The following is a 21,282-nucleotide window of genomic DNA, read 5'->3' on the forward strand; positions in this document are numbered from 1 at the left end:
CTCCCAAGCAGCGCACTGTAGCATGCGCCACCGGGCCGGCCCCTTGATTTTTTTTTTTTTTTTCCTTTTTGTCTTTTTCCGTGTCCGGCAATGGATCGCAACCCTCAGTGTCGCCCCCGTACTGGACCGGGACCAGCAATAAGATCGCAACCCTCGGTACTATAGCAGTGCGCCACCGGGCCGGCCCTTATGGATTAGATCTTTAAATGTGAAAACTATTTATATTAGAGAAATTTACCAACTTATTTTCATACGAAATGTTTCAAAATTGATGACCAATTTCCCAAAGGAAAGCAGAGCAGTGATATGCCCTTACCTGGGTTCGAAGTTTCACATTCTACATAGTGTACCAGGTAAATATTGTTCAGCATTTCTTTCTCCCACCTCATCATCCCACTGCTTTTTCCCTTTCATTGCCACTGTGTCCTGGCATGCAATGCAATCCGCTCAAGGGTATTCCATTTTTAATAAACTCACCTTTTCTCTCAAACTTTTCCCAGAATACATATTCCATTTACCTACTTTAATTAAAACCTTGTGTAAGGAAGATACTTGCAAGCAAAGCCAACATTCTTTCTACTAAAGGTGCTAAGTCCTAAGGTGGTGGTGGTGGGGTCACCATTTTTATCATTTTTCTTCTACACCATAGTAACCTAAAAATATTTTCTTTTAAGCTTATGTCATTTGGCCCAGTGGTTCTCAATTTGGAAGCATTTGGAAATGTAGGGGGTATTTTGTTGTCAAAATGACAGAGAAGTGCTATGGGGAGATAAGTCTCCTATAGGTCTCTTGATTTTCTACAAATCTTACAAGCAGAGGTACCTTTGTTCCAGACTACCTTTTCAAAGAGATTTGTATACCAAGTACCCTTGGAAAATAGAAATTGTGTCTCTTTCTAGATCACATGACAGGCTTACTTATTGCACAGTATAATAAAGAAATGTTTACTTAGAAGTAAAGGTCAGGCAGGTTTGCTTACTGTCCAATTTTAAAAGATTTGTATTTCCTGAGCTTGGGGATTCTCAGCTATAATACAAATATGTATTACAGCATCCATCTAGGCCCCTCCATATAGACCCTGTGGGCCTTGGGGAATAAGGGGAACTGATGCAAACAAGAAGCTCTTGTTGCTTGCTATGTGGTGAGCAATACAATCCTTTGTCTCTCACCCAGGAATCTCAAATCTTCTGCTAGCATCCGTGAACCTGTGGCAGGCTAACTTGGCAGCTTGAAAATAAAATGAAATTTCAGACCTTTCATAGTTCTTGACAAGTGTACTTCCCATTTGCTGCTCAGAGGCTAGGACGGATATTTTGGAATGGACAGTGAAGCTTTGGAATGCACAGGCTAGGACTGCCCCACTCAAAATGCCAAAAGCTCCCACTGAGAAACACCAGGCTTTTAAACCATCTTCTAAATCTCCTGGGGTTATCAACTATCAATATGTTGGTCATTGCCCAACATTCATTAGGGATTTTGACACCAAGTTGTCTTTCTACTCCTAATCCAGCCATATGACCATGTTTTCAAGCCACTCAACGTAATAGCTCTGCTTGACTTTCTTAACTCTAAAAACTTTCACTCCAATTCAGAAAATTACATGCATGGGCCCTCTAGACTCTGGCATTACTGCAAACCATTTAAACTCAGAAATCCTAAATCCTATTAACCTACTCTCTGACCATAACTTTGTACTATGCTGGTACAAGGCATAGTGATTCTCTTGCTCCTAATCATATTCTTCCACCTTTTAAAGACCTCTGTGCAAGTTTTCTCGGCTAATCTCTGGGTTTCTCTTTCATGCCATCCAGCCTAGATATCCATTATCATCATTACCATTATCTTTCACAATCTGGTCCTTCTGTAACACCCACCCTTGCAAAACCCAACGCCTACATTAATATAATTTTTAACCCCAATATCTGGCCAGCTGAACACTGTTGAAGAAAAACCACCCAGTCATCTGGACTGGTGCCAGTTCAAATTCATTATCTCCACACTCAGTCTGACTCTCAAAGATTCCCAGCGATTATTCTTCACAACCTTATTTCTAAACTTTTACCTCGCTCCTCAAATCTCCCACTGCACCATCATCCCCCTCTATGACTTTGTCTCCTACTTCAGTAAAAGAATAGCTATCAAATGAGAACTTTCTCAATTAATCCTATCAGTTCAAATTTGCCTGAGCTGATATCCATCTTCTACTCTTCCCCATCTATCTCAGTGGAAGAGCTAACCCTCCTCTTATTCCATTCTCCCTCAATTTTGTTCCCTATCCCTGCCTCAGCAGCCTCAATGATACCCTCTTCTACTTCCTATTTCTTCTCTACTTGCTCTTTACTCTTAGTATATAAATAAAACTTCATTTCCTCCCATTTTAAACTCCCTCTATCCTGCTTCCTCCCTGATGGCCATTCTAACTCTCAAGATCTATCAAGCCAAGTTTCTTGAAAGAATAGCCTATGCTTATGATTTTTACTGCCTTATCTTCCATTTATTCATATATCACTCCAGTCTGATTTCTGCTCACCCCACCCTATTAAATATGCATTTTGCTAAGGTTTTTGATCTTTCACGACCACCATATTGCCAATCCAATGGTTTTCTTTTCTATCCTTACCTTACTTGATTTCTCTGTGGTGCTAGACACTGTTGATCATTCTTTTCTTTTTGAAATTTTTTTCCCTCTGACTTCTGATACACCATGCTCTTCTAGTGGGTTTATTCCCCCCCATCTCTCCAGTCACCCTTCCTCAGTTTTTTTCTGTGGTTCCTATTAGCAGCTCATCTTTCAATGTCGATGTTGCCTAGAGTTCTGCGTTTGGTTTCTATCCCTCAGACACCCCTTAAGTCTCATGTTTTATTCAGCTCTCCCCTTGTATTTTATAGTCCAGCCATGTAAAATGTGCAGACCCTGACAAAGCTATCTACTTTTACTTCTAGGCCTTTGCTAATATTTTCCTCCTTGTCTGGCTGATTCTCCTTTGACCTTTAGGTGTCACCTGATATGATCCTTCAGAGAATCCTGCCTGACTCCTTCTCCATTTCTCTCACCCCCTATATTCTCCAAAAAAAAAAAAAAGAGTTAGGTCCTCCTCCTTTATTTTCCCATAGCACCCTGTACTTTGTCAATTTTAGCATATATAATATCGCATTTTACATTTCCATCACTAGACTGTAATGTTCTTCTAGACAGGGTGCTTGGTACAATGTCTGGCATAAGTGCTCAATTAATATCTATTGAATAAAGTCCATTTTTTCCCTCTCTAAACAGTTATCTTGGGTAACTTAAAAATCCAAAGCTTCACCTATGACCTGTATATATTTGATTTCCAAATTTCAATTACTTGCCCAACCTCTCTAGTGAGTTTCAGATTTAGATATATAACTCCAAATTTCCAGTCACCAAGTTTTATTGATTCTGCTGCCTAAACAATTCTTGTATTTATCCCCACCCTTTCCATCTTCTTTAATTCAGAGTCTTACCATGTCCCACCAAGATTTCAGCCATAGCTTCCTAACTAGTCTTCCTGATTCCAAGCTATCTTCCCACATTGCTGTAAAAGAAAGTTTTCTAGGAGGTAAAATTGACCACACTATTCCCAAACTTAAAATCTTTCAGTACTTTCCCATATCTTTCAGAATAAAGTACAAGTTTCTTGAAAGTATTATGTGGTTTCTCAGCTCCATACACTTGCACATGTTGTCCTTTCTGCCTACGAGAGCTCTTCTTCCTTTTCTTTGCCATAGCAAGCCTCACCTCAAGTGTTATTCCTTCTAGGAACCCTTTCTTGACCCCTTGATTTAACTTAAATTTTGACACAAATATGCGCTCTGACTACAAGTATGTTTACTTTTTTCACTGACCTTATTAAATAATATCCCTTATTTACAAATTTACTTACCAGTCTCGAATAAACTCAGTGAAGGCTGGGATCATATTCCATTGAAATAAATTTAGTAGGCACTAAGTAAATATGTTTCAATAAATAAATTGTGAAATTATTCTCTAAACAACACTCATGTTGCATAAAATTCTATTCTCTGAATTATGATTATAAATGGATTTACAGTCTGATACCCTATATACACTCAAATGCATTTACCAAATTCAGGCCTTGAGGCATAAATCTTGTTAAATATCCATATTTGTAATCTACTAACTACATATAAACATTACATACCACACACTTCACCATTCGATTTTACTGATCAAAACTTACAGGTTTTGGCTTCTCTCTTGAGTTACATTTTTTCAAATGCTTTGTTAGTTGATCTTCATATACTGTGCTAAATTTAAAAAGAAAATTATTTAAAATAAGTCTTGTGACAATTACCATTTCCAGCACAGAAAAACCCTTATCTGATCCATACTTACTGTTTTGGATCTAATGGACACAAGATTCTTTTCCGAGCATTTTCTTCCTAACAAATTAAAAGGAATACATTTATTTCCACAAAATATCAAGTTTACTACCTACAGATTCAAGATATAACTTCAGTGTATCTGCATTCTCAAAACAAGGTAAGGAATCATTAAAAGGATATAACAAAAAATTGGCAAAATCAGGCCACAGGGTTTAATAATAACAAAAAATCTCCAATGTAGCTGGCTTATAGATATACGAACAAATACTGCTTTGGATGAACAAGGGTGTATAGCTTCAAACTGGATATAGAGAAGGACTATGTATGGAATTTTGACTCTAAAATAACATCAACTATATATATTTTATGTACCACCAAGAAAGAAAAAATGCTACCCATTTATTTTATTTTTAGTTAACTTAATAGACAAGTAAAAATTGTATATATTTATTGTGTACAACATGATGTTTTGAAATACGTATATGTTGTAGAATGGCTAAATCAAGCTAATTAACACATGCATTACCTCATACAGTTTGTGGAAAATGCTGTCCATTTAAATTATGAGATATTCATTTTAAGATACATCCTGATTTTAGAGATGTTAAAATAATTTTTTAAAAAGCATCTTAGGGGCCGGCCCGGTGGCGCACTGCTACAGTGCGCCGCTTGGGAGCGCGGCGGCGCTCCCGCCGAGGGTTCGGATCCCACATACAGACCGGTTCCCGCTCACTGGCTGAGCGAGGGGTGGGCGTGGCACCGAGGGTTGCGATCCCGTTGCCGGTCCCGGTCCGGTGCGGGTGCGACACTGAGGGTTGCGGTCCGTTGCCGGACACGAAAAAAAGACAAAAAAAAAAGCGTCTTAGAAACAAGGATGGCATTTTAATCATTTGGTGCATGTCATATTCTATTGGCTTTGCAACTTTTCAGTATAGTAGAGTTATATCCTGTTCATTTCTAAGTTACATGGATTTAACTATATGCACTAGGAAAAAAGACAGGAAAATTAATAGTGCTTGCAGTTCTACCCAATATTCTATATGAATCTGTATGAATAGAATAGTATACAAGTTAAAACCACGGGCCAGCCGGACTGCCTAGATATGATTCCTACCTCTATGTATCAGCTACTAGCCCTAAGACCTTGGGTAGATTTATTGCCTCATCTGAAAGAAGAGAACAATAACATGTCTTACCTCCTAAGGTTTGTAAAAACAAAGTGAGCTAGTAGTCAAACAAAACAAAACAAAACTGTTCAGTACAGTGCTGGCTACAGAGTAAATGCTAAGTGTTTGCTGCTGTTATTATTATTAATTCTTTTTTCAATTTATTTCAGTTCTGATGTGACTCTCAGCATGTCCACAAAGCAATGTACACCGAATTTCATGAGAAAGCTAAGAAATTTTCAATTTCTTTTGAAAATACTGTCTACTTTTCAATTAAAATAAAAAACTTCACGTTATTTCTTTCTTATCTGCTGACTTTAAAACCTAACCTCTGTGTAAGAGATTATTCTAACCACCAAAACCTAACCATAGAGTGGGGGAAAAACACGTTTAAAATTATTATTTGGGTGTAGAAACAAGGTTTCTCAACCTTGGCATTACTGACATTTTGGACTAGATAATTCTTTTGGGGGTGTGGGGGTGTGGTCTTGTGCTTTGTAGGAGGTTTAGCAGCACCTCTGGCCTCTACTCATTAGATGTAACACTCCCCAGCTGTGACCACCAAAATGTGTTCAGACATTGCCAAGTGTCCACTGGGGTGGCAAAATCACCCCCAGCTGAGAATCACCGAGTAAAAATGAATGCAAGTAGTATCATTGCAGCTATATATGACACTTAAGAAAAAGAGATGGAAACAAAACACCCAATTACATCATAAATTACATATTCAGGAGGATTGCCTCGCCTCAAAACCAGATCATAGTCATGGAAAGTTTTTCCACTTGGTGTTTTGCAACCTTTCTTCAAGGGACTAATAATGTCATTCCCATCTAGGAATACTGATCGGGCTGTAAGGATTTATTCATATTTTACTATTGCCATCTGCATTTGCCTTCCAGATGTAGGGGAAGGTGAAGTCTAAGGCTTTGTAACAGAATGGGAACAAATCCTTCTACCATAAATTTCATTCTTTAACCAAGGGATGTTTGCTGATCCCCTCAAAACCAGCCAGTACAATTGTGGGTATACTTCAAATAGTTTCCACAATAAGTCACATGTCTCCCACATTCCAAAATGAGAATGGCAGATGAAAGGGCTCAGGGGACTGATCTGCACTGGATATTGCCTTGAAAGATGAACTGATTAAGGAAGAAAATAATGCAAATAATACTGAACATTCATAAGGCATGAAACCAGATGCTGGCCTATTTGGTTTATTCTTTCTAGTTCTATTAGACATGCTTTTTTCCCCCTTCCTATCAGCATTCTGCTCCTCTTGTTCTTATTTTTGTTTTCTTATCATATACGTATATTCTAAAGTAATATATATACATACAAATATATATCGTTTGATAGTACAATTAGCTTCTTTCAGCCGCATTCACAAGAAGTGGTTATCATTCACGAAAAAGTAATTAGAACACAATTAGTGAAACCTTGGGACTTCCATCACTTTCTCTAAACCATCATTTCCCATCAGGCGAGGGTGGGCAAAGCGTAAGGAGCCGTAGTTCGGTGTAAGATTAAAATCCAGCATTATGATGAGTTAGGATCAAGATAAATGGGTCACTGCTGGAGCTTTACTTTTAGTAAAAGAAAACACTGCTCATCACTAGGGCCCATCATCGCTCTGCAAGGACAGAACAGAGTCAAAGTAAAAAAGCTGGAGAATCGAGGGGACAGAAGCAGAAACCTGTCAAAGAGGGGAGGGGCCGGGTTCCAGCACCGACCGGACCGGGAAACTTATTTCCGACTCTCGGGAGGGTAAGACGATACCAGACCTCCGCGGCTGCAGCGTGTTCACCACAGAACCTTTTCCCTGCGGCCACCACCATCCGGCAGAACCGCTTCTTCTTTTCCACATAATAACCGCATCTACCTTCAGCTGGAAAACCCGTCGCGTGAGGTGTAGGAGCAGAAGCCGCCATAATTCAGGGCCCGCTTCGGGTGGCGAGCTTCTGGCGACCAGAGGAAAAGTTGTCAGCTTCCTTCGGTACCCCTTCCCTTAACAAACATGGCTGCCTCGGGTGCCGCCTCACAGGTTAATGCCCGGAACTGCCGCAACCACCTTTGCCCCGTCTGGAAAACCGGAAAAAACTGATGGTGGCTGGCGAGGTTCAAACCTCCTTCGTCTTTCCCTCGTTTCTCTCTCCCCGCCTCCTCCGCGGCAGCTGAGCGCCAAACTCAAACTCTATCAGGACCCAGACGCCTTTCAGGCTAGTACGGAGGGCCGGGCCTGTTGGGCTTTTCCGCACACCGGCCGGGGCAACGGGCGAACATGAGCGAAGTTCTGTTCCAGCAACTAGTCCCGTTGCAGGTGAAATGCAAAGACTGCGAGGAGAGGTGAGGTTGGCGTCACCCGGTGCAGCGGGTGGCGGTTGGGGTCGGGCCAATGCGGAAAGATGGCGGCTCTGGATAGTGGGCACCGGCCTGCGGCGGGGTGGCCGGGCGGCCCCCAGGGCGCGGAGAGGGGGCCTAACTGGGACTTAATGGTTACCTGTCTCACCAAGTTTGCTGTTGCAAGGGGACGGAAGGAAGGGTGTGAGGAAATGGGAAGCCGACTGATACCAGGTTAATGTCCTAAATCCTAGCTCTGAATGGAATCGTGCAGGTTATAGCCCTCCTCTTCCCTTTTGACAGATAACTCCGGCCTAGAGAAGTGATATAATTTAGGCGAGGACTCACAGCAAGTTCAAGGCAGGGTTAGCACTGGAACTCAGGCCTGGACTTCCAGCCTCCCTCCGCCCTGTCCCCCCCACCCGCCTGTCTCCTTTGGGGTATGTCGAAAGTAAATTTAAACTTCAATTAAAAAAATAAATTTCATGGTGTACTTTGGCTTTTCTTCACATTAGTTACTAAAAAACTTACAGTAAATTACACTCAGCCTACTAAAAATGAGAAAATCAGAAATTTCACTAATGCATTCGATAAATATTGCCTACTTGTTAAACAACCTTACTAGGCACTGGGGATACCGTGGTCGGGAAAAACAGTCCTTTTCTTCACGGAGCTTACAGTTCAGTGGAGGAAATAAAGAAAGGCCAGTCTCACAGATAAATGCAAAATTGCAACTTTGCTATTGGGGCTTAAGTAGAGAGATTTGACTAGAAGTCAGGAGATTTAAATTTTTTTCTCAGTTGCACCACTCATTAGCTGTGTCTTGGCTTTTCTGAACGTTATGTTTCCTCATTTGTGAAACTGGTATAATCACATGCCTACTCACATGGTTGTAGTGAGGATGAAGTGTCAAAATGTATGTGAAAACTAGGTGGTGTGGAAATGTAACATAAAAAATGACTTACTGAATTGCCAGTAAAATGAAACTATAGTATATAGTTCATAATTAGGTCCAAAATCAATTTGCAAGCCAGACAAGGATTTGGTACCAAAACCAGCAGCCAACTAGATCTGTAGGTCATTTTGGTTGGTCATTCTTTTGTGCTGTCCAGTATGGCAGCTACTAGCCACATGCCATTATTGGACATTTGTAATCTGACTTGATGTACTGTTAAGTATAAAATGCACATTGGATTTTGAAGACTTACTATGAGAAAAAAAGAATAAGATATCTGAATAATTTTTATATTAATGTGTTAAAATGGCAATATTTTGGGTTTATTGGGTTCAATAAAACATTATTAAAATTAATTTTACCTGCTTTTATTTTTTTAATATGGTTTCTAGGAAATTTAAAATTAAATATATGGTGGGGCCGGCCTGTGGCTCACTTGGGAGAGTGTGGTGCTAATAACCCCAAAGCCATGGGTTCGGATCCCTGTATAGGGATGGCCGGTTAGTTCACTTGGGAGAGCGTGGTGCTGACACCACCACATCAAGGGTTAAGATCCCCTTACCGGTCATCGTTAAAAAAAAAAAAAAAAATTTAAATATATGGCTCACATTTGTGGCCTGCATTGTATTTTTGTTGAGCAACACAGTTCTAGAATTATTATAGAAAGATAAAAGTAATGGGGCATCACTTCTGATTCCAGTATTGAAACTCCTAGCTCTTCTGCATTTAATTACATTGTCATCACTTTTAATCTTCTTAAAACACAATTTTAACCTTTTTATTCTTCCTGTTTAGAAGCTTTTCATGTATTCCTATGACCTATAGCAGGGATCAGCAAACTGGAATACAGGTTTGTTTTTGTAAATAAAGTTTTGTTGGAACACAGCCATGCTCATTTGTTTATGCATTTGTCTGTGGCTGCTTTTGCACAACAAGGGCAGAAATGAGTAGCTGTGACAGAGACCTTATGGCCTGCAAAGCCTAAAATATTTTCTCTCTGGCTCTTTTCAGAATAGTTTGCTGACCCCTGACCAATAGAAAGAAGAACCCAGATTCTTTAGTTAAGTATTCAAGGCCAGTTCAGCTCAACAAATATTGCAAATGCCTTCTATGAACCAGGAACTGTCCAAGGTGCAGAAGATATAAAGCTCCCTCTTACTCCCACTCCCCAACAAAAGAACTATTTTCAGTCTGGCCCTCAAGGAACTCACATTTTAATAGGGGAAATAAAAAGATTTTCCTTGGAGAGGCAGCATAGCACAGGTTAAAAAGTGAGGCTCTGAAGCCAGATTGCCTAGTTTTAAATCCTGGTCCTGCTGCTTACTGTTTGATCTTGTACAATTTACTTAACTTCTCTGTGCCTTATTCTTAAAATGATAATAATAACATCATGTACCTCGTGGGATTATTATGAGCATGAAATGCATTAATACAAGTGCTTAGAACAGTGTCTAGAGCATAATAAGCATTCACTAAACTTTAGCTATTAATAAAGTGTGACTAATCTGTAAAGTAATATAAGTACTATACTAAAGTCATATAGAAAAAAGAAATTCAGCTGAGGACAATCAGGGAACTCTATCTGGAGGAAAGAATGCAAAATTTTGAATCCTGTAATTTGACACCAACCTGCCTTTTCAGTTTTGTTTCCTAACTCCTCTTTCCAATATACTACTCACACAAGAATTCTTGTTATCCTCTGAATGTACCTGATTCTCTCTCTACCATGCCTTTATTCCTACTGTTACCTCTGCCTTAAATGCTTTTCTTTCATAACCTTCAAGATACGTCTTAAATCCTTTCACTATAAGGATTTTTCAAAATCGTCTAAATTGAAATTAATTGCCTTTATTCATTCATTAGATAGCATGGTCTAATTTGGGCTGTGCAGTGTGACCTACAGCAAGTATGTGCTTCTGTGGGCCTCAGGTTTCTCCTCTGTAAAAGAGATAATATTTACTTAAGATTATTGTCGTTAAATAAAATGATATATGTAAAGTACCTGGCAAGTACTCAGTAGTGTAGGTACTCAGTAAGTGTTATTAACCCTTTCCTCCCCTCTCTTGAAGCCCTGTAATACAATCAGAAGCAAATCTAAGGAAAAGTCATTTAATCTGATCTCAATTTGAGGACATGGACAATGTTTATTTTTGTTTGTATCCCTAGCACCCAGCACAGTACCTGGCTTAGAGTAGCTTTTATTTGTTTGAGAGTTTAAGTTCACAGCTACTGGATGGCAGAGGTGGGCTAGAATCCAGTGCTGCATTGCCTGATGTTTAAGATGCTTTTTATTTAAAAGAACACCCAGCCAAATCTAACTGACATGGAGGATATTATGTAGATTTATGCATAGTTGAGGGTGTGACATTTATTGAGATGAGAAATAGCACCTTTTATTGATTGGTTTGCTCTTATGACACTAACCATTATAATGGGAAAAAAAAGATTTGTGATTTTAAATAGCATATCTGCTGAAAGCTCATATTTTTCTACAAGATATTTCTAGGGGTATTTTTGTAGTAGACTTGGGGAATAGTTTTAATAGGTTTAATTTAATAGGTTTAATTTCCTCCTTTTTTCTCCCAACATCTAATGCATATAGGCATTTGAAATATATGCAACAATAGCATTAATATGATGGGTAAATTATCACAGTCATATAACTCTTCCAGAATTATGTAAAGAACACTTATTAAACGGATGCTGCTTTAATTTGTTTTTCAAATTTATGAAGTATGACGGAACTCTTAGAACTGTAAATCACTATAAAAAGTTAAGTATCAACTGCAGTATTAATACCACCATGGCAGTGTATACTAGAAAAAACTTCAAAAGATGAAAGCCAAACATAATGACATTGTAGAGCTAAAAAGGCCCTCACAAACCTTCTAACTGAATTCACTTAGCTTACAAATTAGGAAATTGAGGGTATTTTCCTCAAAGAAAGCTTAATTTAAGGAATTGGAATAGGACTGTAATGTATTTCACATACATTGTTCTAGATACTGGAAAAGTAGAAACAACACACTCTTGTTTTAAAAATAATTCTATCTTTGTGGTGTAGACTAGTGCTTCTTGTTCCTTTTGAGATAACAGATAAAAGTTATGGTAGCATTTAACCTTGTCATATGAGCCAAGATTTAGCATCCAATCATATATATGTTCAATAAGAAATCTAACTAAAATGGTACATTTTAAACCAGTATCAAATTACAAATCAGAGCATAAAAACATCCATACAGTTGAATCTAGCCTTGGTCGACTATTTCTAAGCTACTCAGTTGCTTTGGCTATACTTTTTACTTCTGTAGTAGGTAAGTGGTAGAATGTGGAAAAGGTTTAAAACAAATCTTGGGAAGAATAGCTTAAAATTGAACAAGTTCTATTTGTCAGTTTACTTTTTTTTCCTTGCACATCAGAGAAAGACCATTGTTACTTGATTCTAGTAGAATAGTTTGAAAACCACTGTGCAGAGATGTTTTTCACTAATTTTCGCCTTTATTTTCTGGATTATTTTGATATTTTTGCTCAATTTGATTAATGTTTATGAGCATCTTTATTTATATGCCTCTGTTCAATACTGGACTTTTTAAGATGCAGCATAGGAGGTAGAATGCTATGATCTTTCCCTGTCAGGGCCTAGAGTTACTCTAGGATAAGATAGATAATAATAAACTTGTTGTCAGTACTTCTGTGGATATATGGTGTAGAGGATATATTAAGCAGATTTGGTTTGTGGATATGAAAAAACATTATGTGTATGCATAAACAAAGGTAGTGAATGTTATTATCTTGATTTTAAACATTTTAAACATTCAAATATTCATATTTTAAGTTTTTAAAATGGAATCTCTTATAAATCAGTTTGATCATTTGAAATGGTAATTGTTTATATGTGAAAAGTTGTTACTAAATTGATGGTTTGTCTTTCAATAGATGCTATTTTATAATTAGGGCAGTAAGATTATATACCAGGCTAGTACTAGGCATACCATATCATTTATATCATTTAATGTTTACGTCCCCATTTCACAGGTGAGAAAAATTTAGCCTTAGGTTAAAAACTACTAGCTTACTTACTAGTGGAACGAACAATAAGAACTTAAACTTCACATCTAGTGTGCTTTTCTTTTTTTTTTTTTTTTTTGTCTTTTTTCGTGACCGGCAACGGATTGCAACCCTCAGTGTCGCGCCCGTACCGGGCCGGGACCGGCCACGGGATCGCAACCCTTGGTGTTGTCCCCGCCCCTCGCTCAGCCAGTGAGCGGCCGGTCTGTATGTGGGATCCGAACCCTCGGCGGGAGGGCCACCGCACTTCCCAAGCAGCGCACTATAGCAGTGCGCCACCGGGCGGCCCGTCTAGTGTGCTTTTCAAACATCTGTTCGTACAACCCCTGTGTAAAGTCTTGTAGCTTAAGACTGAAAACTTCAGTCAATACAATTGATAGAGATAACTCATTTCATGTAAATGTTTCTGATAGTTGGACATGTCTTTTCATACAGGAGAGTAAGTGTTAGAGTGAGCATTGAACTACAATCAGTTTCTAATCCAGTTCACAGAAAGGTTGGTATTTATTTATTTATTTATTTATTTTTTAAAAGATGACCGGTAAGGGGATCTTAACCCTTGGCTTGGTGTTGTCAGCATCACGCTCACCAAAGTGAGCAACCGGCCATCCCTATATGGGATCCGAACCCGCGGCCTTGGTGTTATCAGCACCACACTCTCCCGAGTGAGCCACAGGCCGGCCCCTTTATTTATTTTTTGAAATATGATAATTTCTGTACATTGTAGGTAGTTATTTTTGTTCTTCTGTACATTGTAGGTAGTTATTTTTGTTCTTTAAGAATTTGAGATCTTTTGTTATGCCCATCTTTGCTTTTTAGTTTTGGGCCAATTTGTAACTGTTGCAGATTTGGGGTGGTGGAATCTACTGAGACAACAACTGAAAGATAATTATATGTTTCTAAAGCACACACAACGAATTGGGGGTTAGAATGACATTCTCCTTAGGTTTGTCCAGCGCACTTAAAAGTTCCAATAATATATATTGCTGACCTTATAGAATTGTCATTTTCTGTTGTAAAAGTGAGAACAGATAAAGTACTGCAGGGAGATATTCTTGAATCTTTTGCTTTACCTTTTGAACAGAAACATTTAGAGCATCAGTCATAGCTTTTTTTTTTTTTTTTTTTTTTTTTTTTTTTTTTTTGTGGCTGCCTGTTATGGGGGTGTGAGCCCTTAGCCCTTGGTGTTATCAGCACCACCCTCTAAGCAAGTGAGTTAACTGGCCTGATCTGTGTCATAGGTTTCCCTGAACGCATTCAAGGTCCTAGAAGTATTAGTAGTAGCTTCGTTTTTTTTTAAAAAAGTAGCATTCTGGAGTGAATTTCAAGAAGTATTTAAATAGAAACTGATTAAGAACAGGGCATTTTGAGGCAGAGCAAATACCCAGATTGCTAATTTTCCAGGGTAGAGATTTTATATTACACTTTTTACATATTATTCTTTATGCTAGCTGGACCTTTATCTATTTTCTAGCTCTACTCATAAGTGATTTAGATTTTTCTAGGACTCTAGCAGTTCGTCAGTAGCTGTGAGAAGATTTTATTTCAAACTGATTCTTAACTTGAATGCTTAGTTCTTTATTAGTCTTCCATCATCTTGTAATTATGTCCTGTTTTCCTTGCACCAATATGAAGAAACTTCAGAAAATTTATGGAAAGATTGTAGATTTGTATTATCTTTTAATTCTATTTTCCCATGAATTTTTTGAAGTACTTTCGTATTTTCTGAAGTACATAATTTTCATGTACTTTTCTGTCAGCTTTAGCTGCTGTGATGATCTGCTGCAGTACAAATTTAATGGCCTGGGATGTGGTTTTTTTGAAAGGTACCCACTTCACTTGAAACTGAAAACAGATGGGGTTCCACGTCAGTGGCCACCTAGAGTAGGAGAGAATAGGCCCTTTGGAAAAAGCCCTGGCATCCTGTCACCTGATACTTCTATCCTCTGCCTCATTGACAAAAGATCCTTCCTTTTCTAGGGTGGATGATTATTATTCCTGCTGATATATTTGCCACTTTTGAAATGCCAGACCAGTTATCTTGAGGGAAACTGAAAATGTATTGACTGTGGTATGTGCAGTGGTAAAGAATATTTTTGTCATGGTTTCGTAGTGCAGCAAAGGCTGGGTCCAAATTTCTGTAAGCCTCTGATAGGATGATATTCCTAAACTTTCAACTCCTAGCATTTAGTTGACTTCTACAGACCCCCATATGGCTCACAAGGAGCAGAATATCTACCCCTGTTTAAGATTGTAAGTCTCCAAAGACTAATAAAAAACCAGCAGCGCCAGAAAACAAAACTACTTGAAGTTTAACTGTGTTATTGGATCATTTTACTTCCAAGAAGGAAGAAATTACTCTAAAAGCTAGATCTACTGAGAACGTTAAAAAACAACACTCTTTCTTTTAGGATTTAGTTATCCGTCTGACTGATGATACGGATCCATTTTTCCTGTATAACCTTGTTATATCTGAGGAAGATTTTCAAAGGTAACTAAATTTTTTTTCTGGTCTTATGTTTAATTCAGGCATAAGTAAGTTTCTAAGTTTTTTCAATGTCTTGATACTGTTCTCTTTGAAACACATACCTATTAGGAACATTTAGTTGTGTTGGGAATACTGGGCTATTTGTACTGTAATTATTCAGGATTTTTTGAAAATAAATTTTTCATGGATAATCTGAATTCTCCTTAAAACAGCTCAGAATTTTGAACTTTAACTAAATTTATTGACCTTTTCCATCTTATTGAATAAGTTCTATAAAAATCCCTACCTAATTTCTTGGTTATAATGGGCATTCAGTAAATAAAAAAAGAATCTTAGGGTATTTATAATTAAAGATAGTAATTAGATTTTTTAAAAAATTTCTTTTCTTGTCTTTTAAATAGTTTAAAATTCCAGCAAGGTCTTCTGGTAGACTTCTTAGCTTTTCCACAAAAATTTATAGATCTCCTTCAGCAATGTACTCAAGAACATGCCAAAGAAATTCCAAGGTAAGTTACGTGAGGTCACTACGTTATTAAACTTCTTTCAAGACATGCTCTTTGAAGACGAGTTGATGGCAAAATATTCTACATGTACTAACATATAATGGAAATAATATTTAGGTTATAAGTATTCCTGTTTATTTTTAAAACTGGGATTACGACCCCATTAAATTTTAGAATTAGAATCAGAAACATTTATACCTTAATTTTCATGTTTTGAGAAAACCACCAAAGTTATCTGAAATATTTAGCAATGTCAGGTATTTTTTGTAATGATCTTGGAAAAAGGGAAGAATAAGATATTGTGTGTGTGTGTTCATTCATATTCTTGTGGTGCTAATACCTGATCCTTTCATTATAGAGTTCACTGTCAGCCTTTTATTTGTTGGTTTCATCAGTTGTTGATTGTTTGAATCAGTTATTTCGTTAGGAATTACAAAATGCTAAGTCTGTTATTCTGTCTATGTTTATTAGGTATAGTTCTATAAAGAAGAATTTTCCCTCATCAATGATGTCTATTTGATTACTCTGAAATTTCATATAGGAAAGGATAAATGCTTAATTCTTACTTTCAAATTATCAGAGTAAGGAGCTGGTACTGTACTTACTTCTGTAGTACTCATTGAGTTTTTTTTTTTTTTGTCTTTTTTTTCGTGTCCGGCAACGGATCGCAACCCTCAGTGTCGCGCCCGTACCGTACCGGACCGGGACCGGCAATGGGATCGCAACCCTCGGTGTTACGCCCACACCTCGCTCAGCCAGTGAGCGGGAACCAGTCTGTATGTGGGATCCGAACCCTCGGCGGGAGCGCCGCTGCGCTCCCAAGCGGCGCACTGTAGCACTGCGCCACCGGGCCGGCCCTTGAGTTTTTGTTTTTAGTTTTTGCTTTTTTTCCCCTCTCTGTCCCCCCTCAGCTGCATCTTGTTGTGAACTCATGGACTTTTATGTATTCACTTTGTTTGATCAGTGTTCATCTTATCTTTTACCATTGGGAATCCTTTCATATTGGCTTCTGTGTTTTTAATATACTTCCTTTCCTGATCTTTCTAAGTAGAGGAATTATGATTCAATGGGAGAGTTTCACTATCTTGTAAGTGTGTTATAATGTAACATTTTCTTTTCAAAGGTTTTTGCTACAGTTAGTTTCTCCAGCAGCTATTTTGGATAACTCACCTGCATTTTTAAATGTGATAGAGACAAATCCTTTTAAGCATCTTACACACCTTTCACTAAAACTTTTACCTGGGAGTGATGTGGAGATAAAGAAATTTCTAGCAGGCTGTTTAAAATGTAGCAAGGTAAGATTTAAATTTAAGTTATAAGTTATTTTTTTTTAAATAAGTACCAAAGGTCTTTGATAAATTAATGTATAGCTATATTGCCGTTAGTTTTTGTTTTCCAAATAAAGTTTTATAACATATAATGAACTTATTTTTTCCCTCCCTCCTTCCCCCACAAGAATTTATTTTATTGTTTTCATTTAGTCGAGATACAACAAGGATAGAACTGGACCAGGAATAGAGAAGCTTAGGTCCCAGTATTTTTAATAATTTTCTGTGACCTTGGGCAGATCACTTAAACATTTGTGTCATGGTTTCATCAGCTGGTAGATATCTAGTCCATCTTAAATGAGATAAAATATATGAAAGTGTCTTGGTAATTACAAAGTGGTATATAAGGTATATGGCACAAGGAAACAAAATGGGGATACCTCTTAAGAGTTTTTAGAAAGTCTTTTTAGTTAGATGCTGTAGATCAGTACATTTCAAAGTTGAATGGTATACAAGGGCCGGCCCGTGGCTCACTTGAGAGAGTGTGGTGCTGATAACACCAAGGCCACGGGTTCGGATCCCTATATAGCGATGTCTGGTTAGCTTACTTGGGAGAGTGTGGTGCTGACAACACCACGTCAAGGGTTAAGATCTCCTTACCGGTCATCTTTTTTTGAAAAAAAAAGTTTAATGGTATACATATCATCTGGAGATTCTGTTAAAATGTAGATTATCATTTAGAAGGTCTGAAATGGAACCTGAAATTCTGCTTTTCTAACAAGCTTCCAGGATGATGCTGATGCTTTACTTTGTTACACTGAGTAGCTTGGCTTCTGGGCTAGAGATGATTGAATTGTAAACTGCCTAATTTTATTTTTATAAATAGGAAGAAAAATTATCTTTGACGCATTCACTAGATGAGGTTACTAGGCAACTGAACTTCACACAAAAGGTAATTCAGATTTCATTTTCTCTTTGCAAGTCATCCAGATATTGGCTCTGAATTGCTTCTTGACTCAGGTCCAAGCTTTTGTGTATTATCTTTCAGAGCATGCCACCATTGAATTTCCTCTCCTTTTGCCATCCTTCCCTTACCAGTTAATTATCTTAATCTGATACTTTCTCTTTTAGATATTTTATTCAACCCAAACATTTTGTTTATTCCCAATATATTCCCTCCAGAACCTCATTAAATAAGATAATGTATAGTATTTGTCACATATTAGTTCTCTGCTCCCTTTTTTTCACCTCGTTCCTCTGTTGCTATCTTCTAAACCTTTCCCTTCCTTCTGTTATGTTTAGAATTAATTCCTCTGATAGACTGAGCATCATTTCAATCATAACTACTATATTTTTGCCCCTAGTTTTTGAAATGAGAGCCAAAGTATCTGATAAGCTTCATGGCTTCAGGCAGAAAATATCCCTGCACAACATGACCCTCTTGGGGACCATGTAACTGGGTTTTATGTATAATAGGTGAACTACTTTTTATGACCGACTTACTCAACCCTGGATTGCTTTACTTCTTAATGTCAGAGAGGATTGCATAGTGAAGAGCCAGATTTAACTAGTAGCTTAAATATAGTTAAACTTGACCTGTGGGCCATTTTAACTCCCAAATTGCCTTTATTCTAATATTGATTTCCTCAAATTAAAAAAATCTGTTCAGGAAAAGGCTTTGGGTATGTCTTGAAAAGCTGCACATTATTCTTTCATATCCTCGCAAATATCGCTATGTTCTAGTCAGAAGTATAACATATTCAGAAGACTGTCTTAACATTTTGTATTGAACTCTAATACAGACATTATCAGAAAAGATCCAAGAATTAGATAAGTTACGGAATGAATGGGCATCACACACAGCAGCACTGACAAATAAGCATTCTCAGGAACTGACAAATGAGAAGGAAAAAGCCTTGCAGGTAAGAATGTTAAAGGAAACTGGAAAAATAAAATTGCTTTTGGTCATTTATTAATTATAAAAGTAATTTATGCTTGCTTTAAATCTTTTAAACATTACAGAAGTATATAAAATAAAAATTAAAAGTCTTTCTTTAATTTCCAGAGATAATCTATAAAGACTTCCTACCCAGGAGATAGTCTATAAACCTTTTGATGTGTGTTTTTCCAGACTTTTCTCTATCTATATGTAAATAATATGCAATATATAAGTACTTATTTATAAATTTATAACCAAATTGTATAATTATAGCTGTATAGGTACACACATAGTGGGTTTTTGGTTTTCTTCTATACCAATGGGTCTTACTGGATATATTGATTGTAACTTTTTTTTCATTTGACATGATACTGACACATCATAGATGTCATTTTATATCAGTACAGATATTTATTTTTAGTGGTTGCATAGTATTCATTGTTTGAATGTAATTTAAATTATTTAACTTCTTACCCAACTAGAGCACATTTAAATACTTCAGAATTTTGTTTATTGCAAAACAGTACTACAGTGAACATCCTTTGTCCCTAGAAATGAGATTGCAACATATACATATAAAATATTGATGTATACTGCAAAGTTGCCACCCAAAAAGGTTGTACCAAATGGAATCTCAAAGATAGTGTATGAGGATACTTATTTCTGCACGCTCTTGACATTATTAACCTTCTTACTCTTTGCCACCTGATAGGTATTAAGGTTGTACTTATTTTAATTTATATTCCTTTTTTTTTTAGTGAAGATAAGCATCTTTTAATATAACTTTTGACTATTTTTATTTCTTCTCTGGATTACTTTTTAATATCTTTTGTTCCCTTTTTCTGTGTGATTATCATTTTCTATTGCTTTGTATTGTGGATTTCTTTTTTACTTTTTCTGTTATAGCTTTTTTAATATTCAATTTTATTTTTGTTTTTATATACTTTACTAGATGTTTCCTCCTAAGGGTATAGCTTGATGAGTTTTTGTGTATGTAACTTTCACCCAAATTAAGATTCAGAAAATTGTAGCACGTCTCTAGGGTCCCTTGTGTGCCTTCTCAATCCATATAATACTCCCATGGGAGGTCATCACACTTCTGACTTCTGTCATTCATTAGTTTTGCCTTTTCTTGAATTTCATATAAATGGAATCATATAGTATGTATTTATTTGTGTATGGCTTCTTTCACTCGGCATAATACAGTATCTTTGAGGTTCAACTATGTTCTTGTGTATTTCTTCTTATTGTCATGTAATATTCTATTATTTGACTATATCATTATCTATTTTCCTGTTTGTATGTATTTGAATTGTTTCTGGTATTTTACTACTATTATTAATTAAACTGCCGTGAACATTCTTGTACATGTCCTTTCGTGGCCATATGTACTCTTTTTTCTTGGGTATGTATCTAGGATTGGAATGGCTGGGTTCTAGTGTAGACATACGTTTAGCTTTAGTAGAAACTGCCAGTTTCCAAAGTAGGTATACCAGTTCACAGTGCCATTCTGTGGGTGAGTAATATTTTCTCATAATAATGAACACTTTTTCATATGCATATTGATTACTTGAATATTCTCATGTGAAGTGTCCATTCAGTCATTGCCCATTTTAAAATTGGCCTATTAGTATTTTTCTTATAGATTTGTAGGAATTCTTTGTATATTCTGGACATAAATCCTTTGTCAGACATATACATTGCTAATATTTTTGTCTATGGCTTGCCTTTTCATTTCTTAATGGTATAAAGTAAGTATATAATACCTTATCTATCATATGTATTATAAACATTTTCTCCCAGCCTGTCATGTGCCAATTACCAGGATCTTTGGCCTTGTACAATCCTTTTCATTTGAATGTCTTCAAATCTGTCAAACATTGCCTCTGTGGTTTAAGGTTTCCTTTCGTGTTTGGAAAGCCTTTGTCACCCCAAGGTTATGAAAAATATTCTCCAATATTCTAATATTTTTATAATTTTCATGCTATATTTAGCTCTTTATTTGGAATATATTTTTCTGGAATACAATATGAGGTGGGTTTTTTTTTGACATCAAGCAGTTGTTCCAATACCATATTCCTCCAGTGATTTAAAATACTACCTTTATTGTATACTAAATTCTTTTATGTATTTGGGCTTGTCTCTAGACTATTGTTCAGAACTGATATCTTTAGAGTTTTCTCATATAAT

General features: G+C 37.0%; 2 protein-coding genes across 3 annotated transcripts in view; one reads left to right on the forward strand and one right to left on the reverse strand.

Moving 5' to 3' along the window:
- The window catches only part of TRMT13 (tRNA methyltransferase 13 homolog (S. cerevisiae)), a 17,558-nt gene extending 10,027 nt beyond the window's left edge, over positions 1-7,531 (reverse strand). Inside the window, exons 1-3 of the mRNA XM_008579567.1 lie at positions 7,316-7,531; positions 4,379-4,425; positions 4,224-4,290 (exon numbers count right to left, since the gene is read on the reverse strand). Coding sequence (XP_008577789.1) covers positions 4,224-4,290; positions 4,379-4,425; positions 7,316-7,462 — 261 coding nt within the window. The 5' untranslated portion in view covers positions 7,463-7,531. The remainder of the gene's footprint in view (positions 1-4,223; positions 4,291-4,378; positions 4,426-7,315) is intronic.
- Positions 7,532-7,670: 139 nt separating this feature from the next.
- SASS6 (spindle assembly 6 homolog (C. elegans)) overlaps positions 7,671-21,282 on the forward strand; it is a 50,894-nt gene continuing 37,282 nt past the window's right edge. The window contains exons 1-7 of one of the 2 annotated variants that reach the window (XM_008579569.1): positions 7,671-7,877; positions 13,330-13,390; positions 15,306-15,385; positions 15,784-15,888; positions 17,009-17,180; positions 18,040-18,105; positions 18,956-19,075. In XM_008579569.1, coding sequence (XP_008577791.1) covers positions 7,813-7,877; positions 13,330-13,390; positions 15,306-15,385; positions 15,784-15,888; positions 17,009-17,180; positions 18,040-18,105; positions 18,956-19,075 — 669 coding nt within the window. In that variant the 5' untranslated portion in view covers positions 7,671-7,812. The remainder of the gene's footprint in view (positions 7,878-13,329; positions 13,391-15,305; positions 15,386-15,783; positions 15,889-17,008; positions 17,181-18,039; positions 18,106-18,955; positions 19,076-21,282) is intronic. The other variant, XM_008579570.1, reaches the window with a different exon arrangement.

Source organism: Galeopterus variegatus, unplaced genomic scaffold (genome assembly GCF_000696425.1).
Source record: "Galeopterus variegatus unplaced genomic scaffold, G_variegatus-3.0.2 Scaffold1913, whole genome shotgun sequence".
In the NCBI taxonomy this organism is placed as follows: domain Eukaryota; kingdom Metazoa; phylum Chordata; class Mammalia; order Dermoptera; family Cynocephalidae; genus Galeopterus; species Galeopterus variegatus.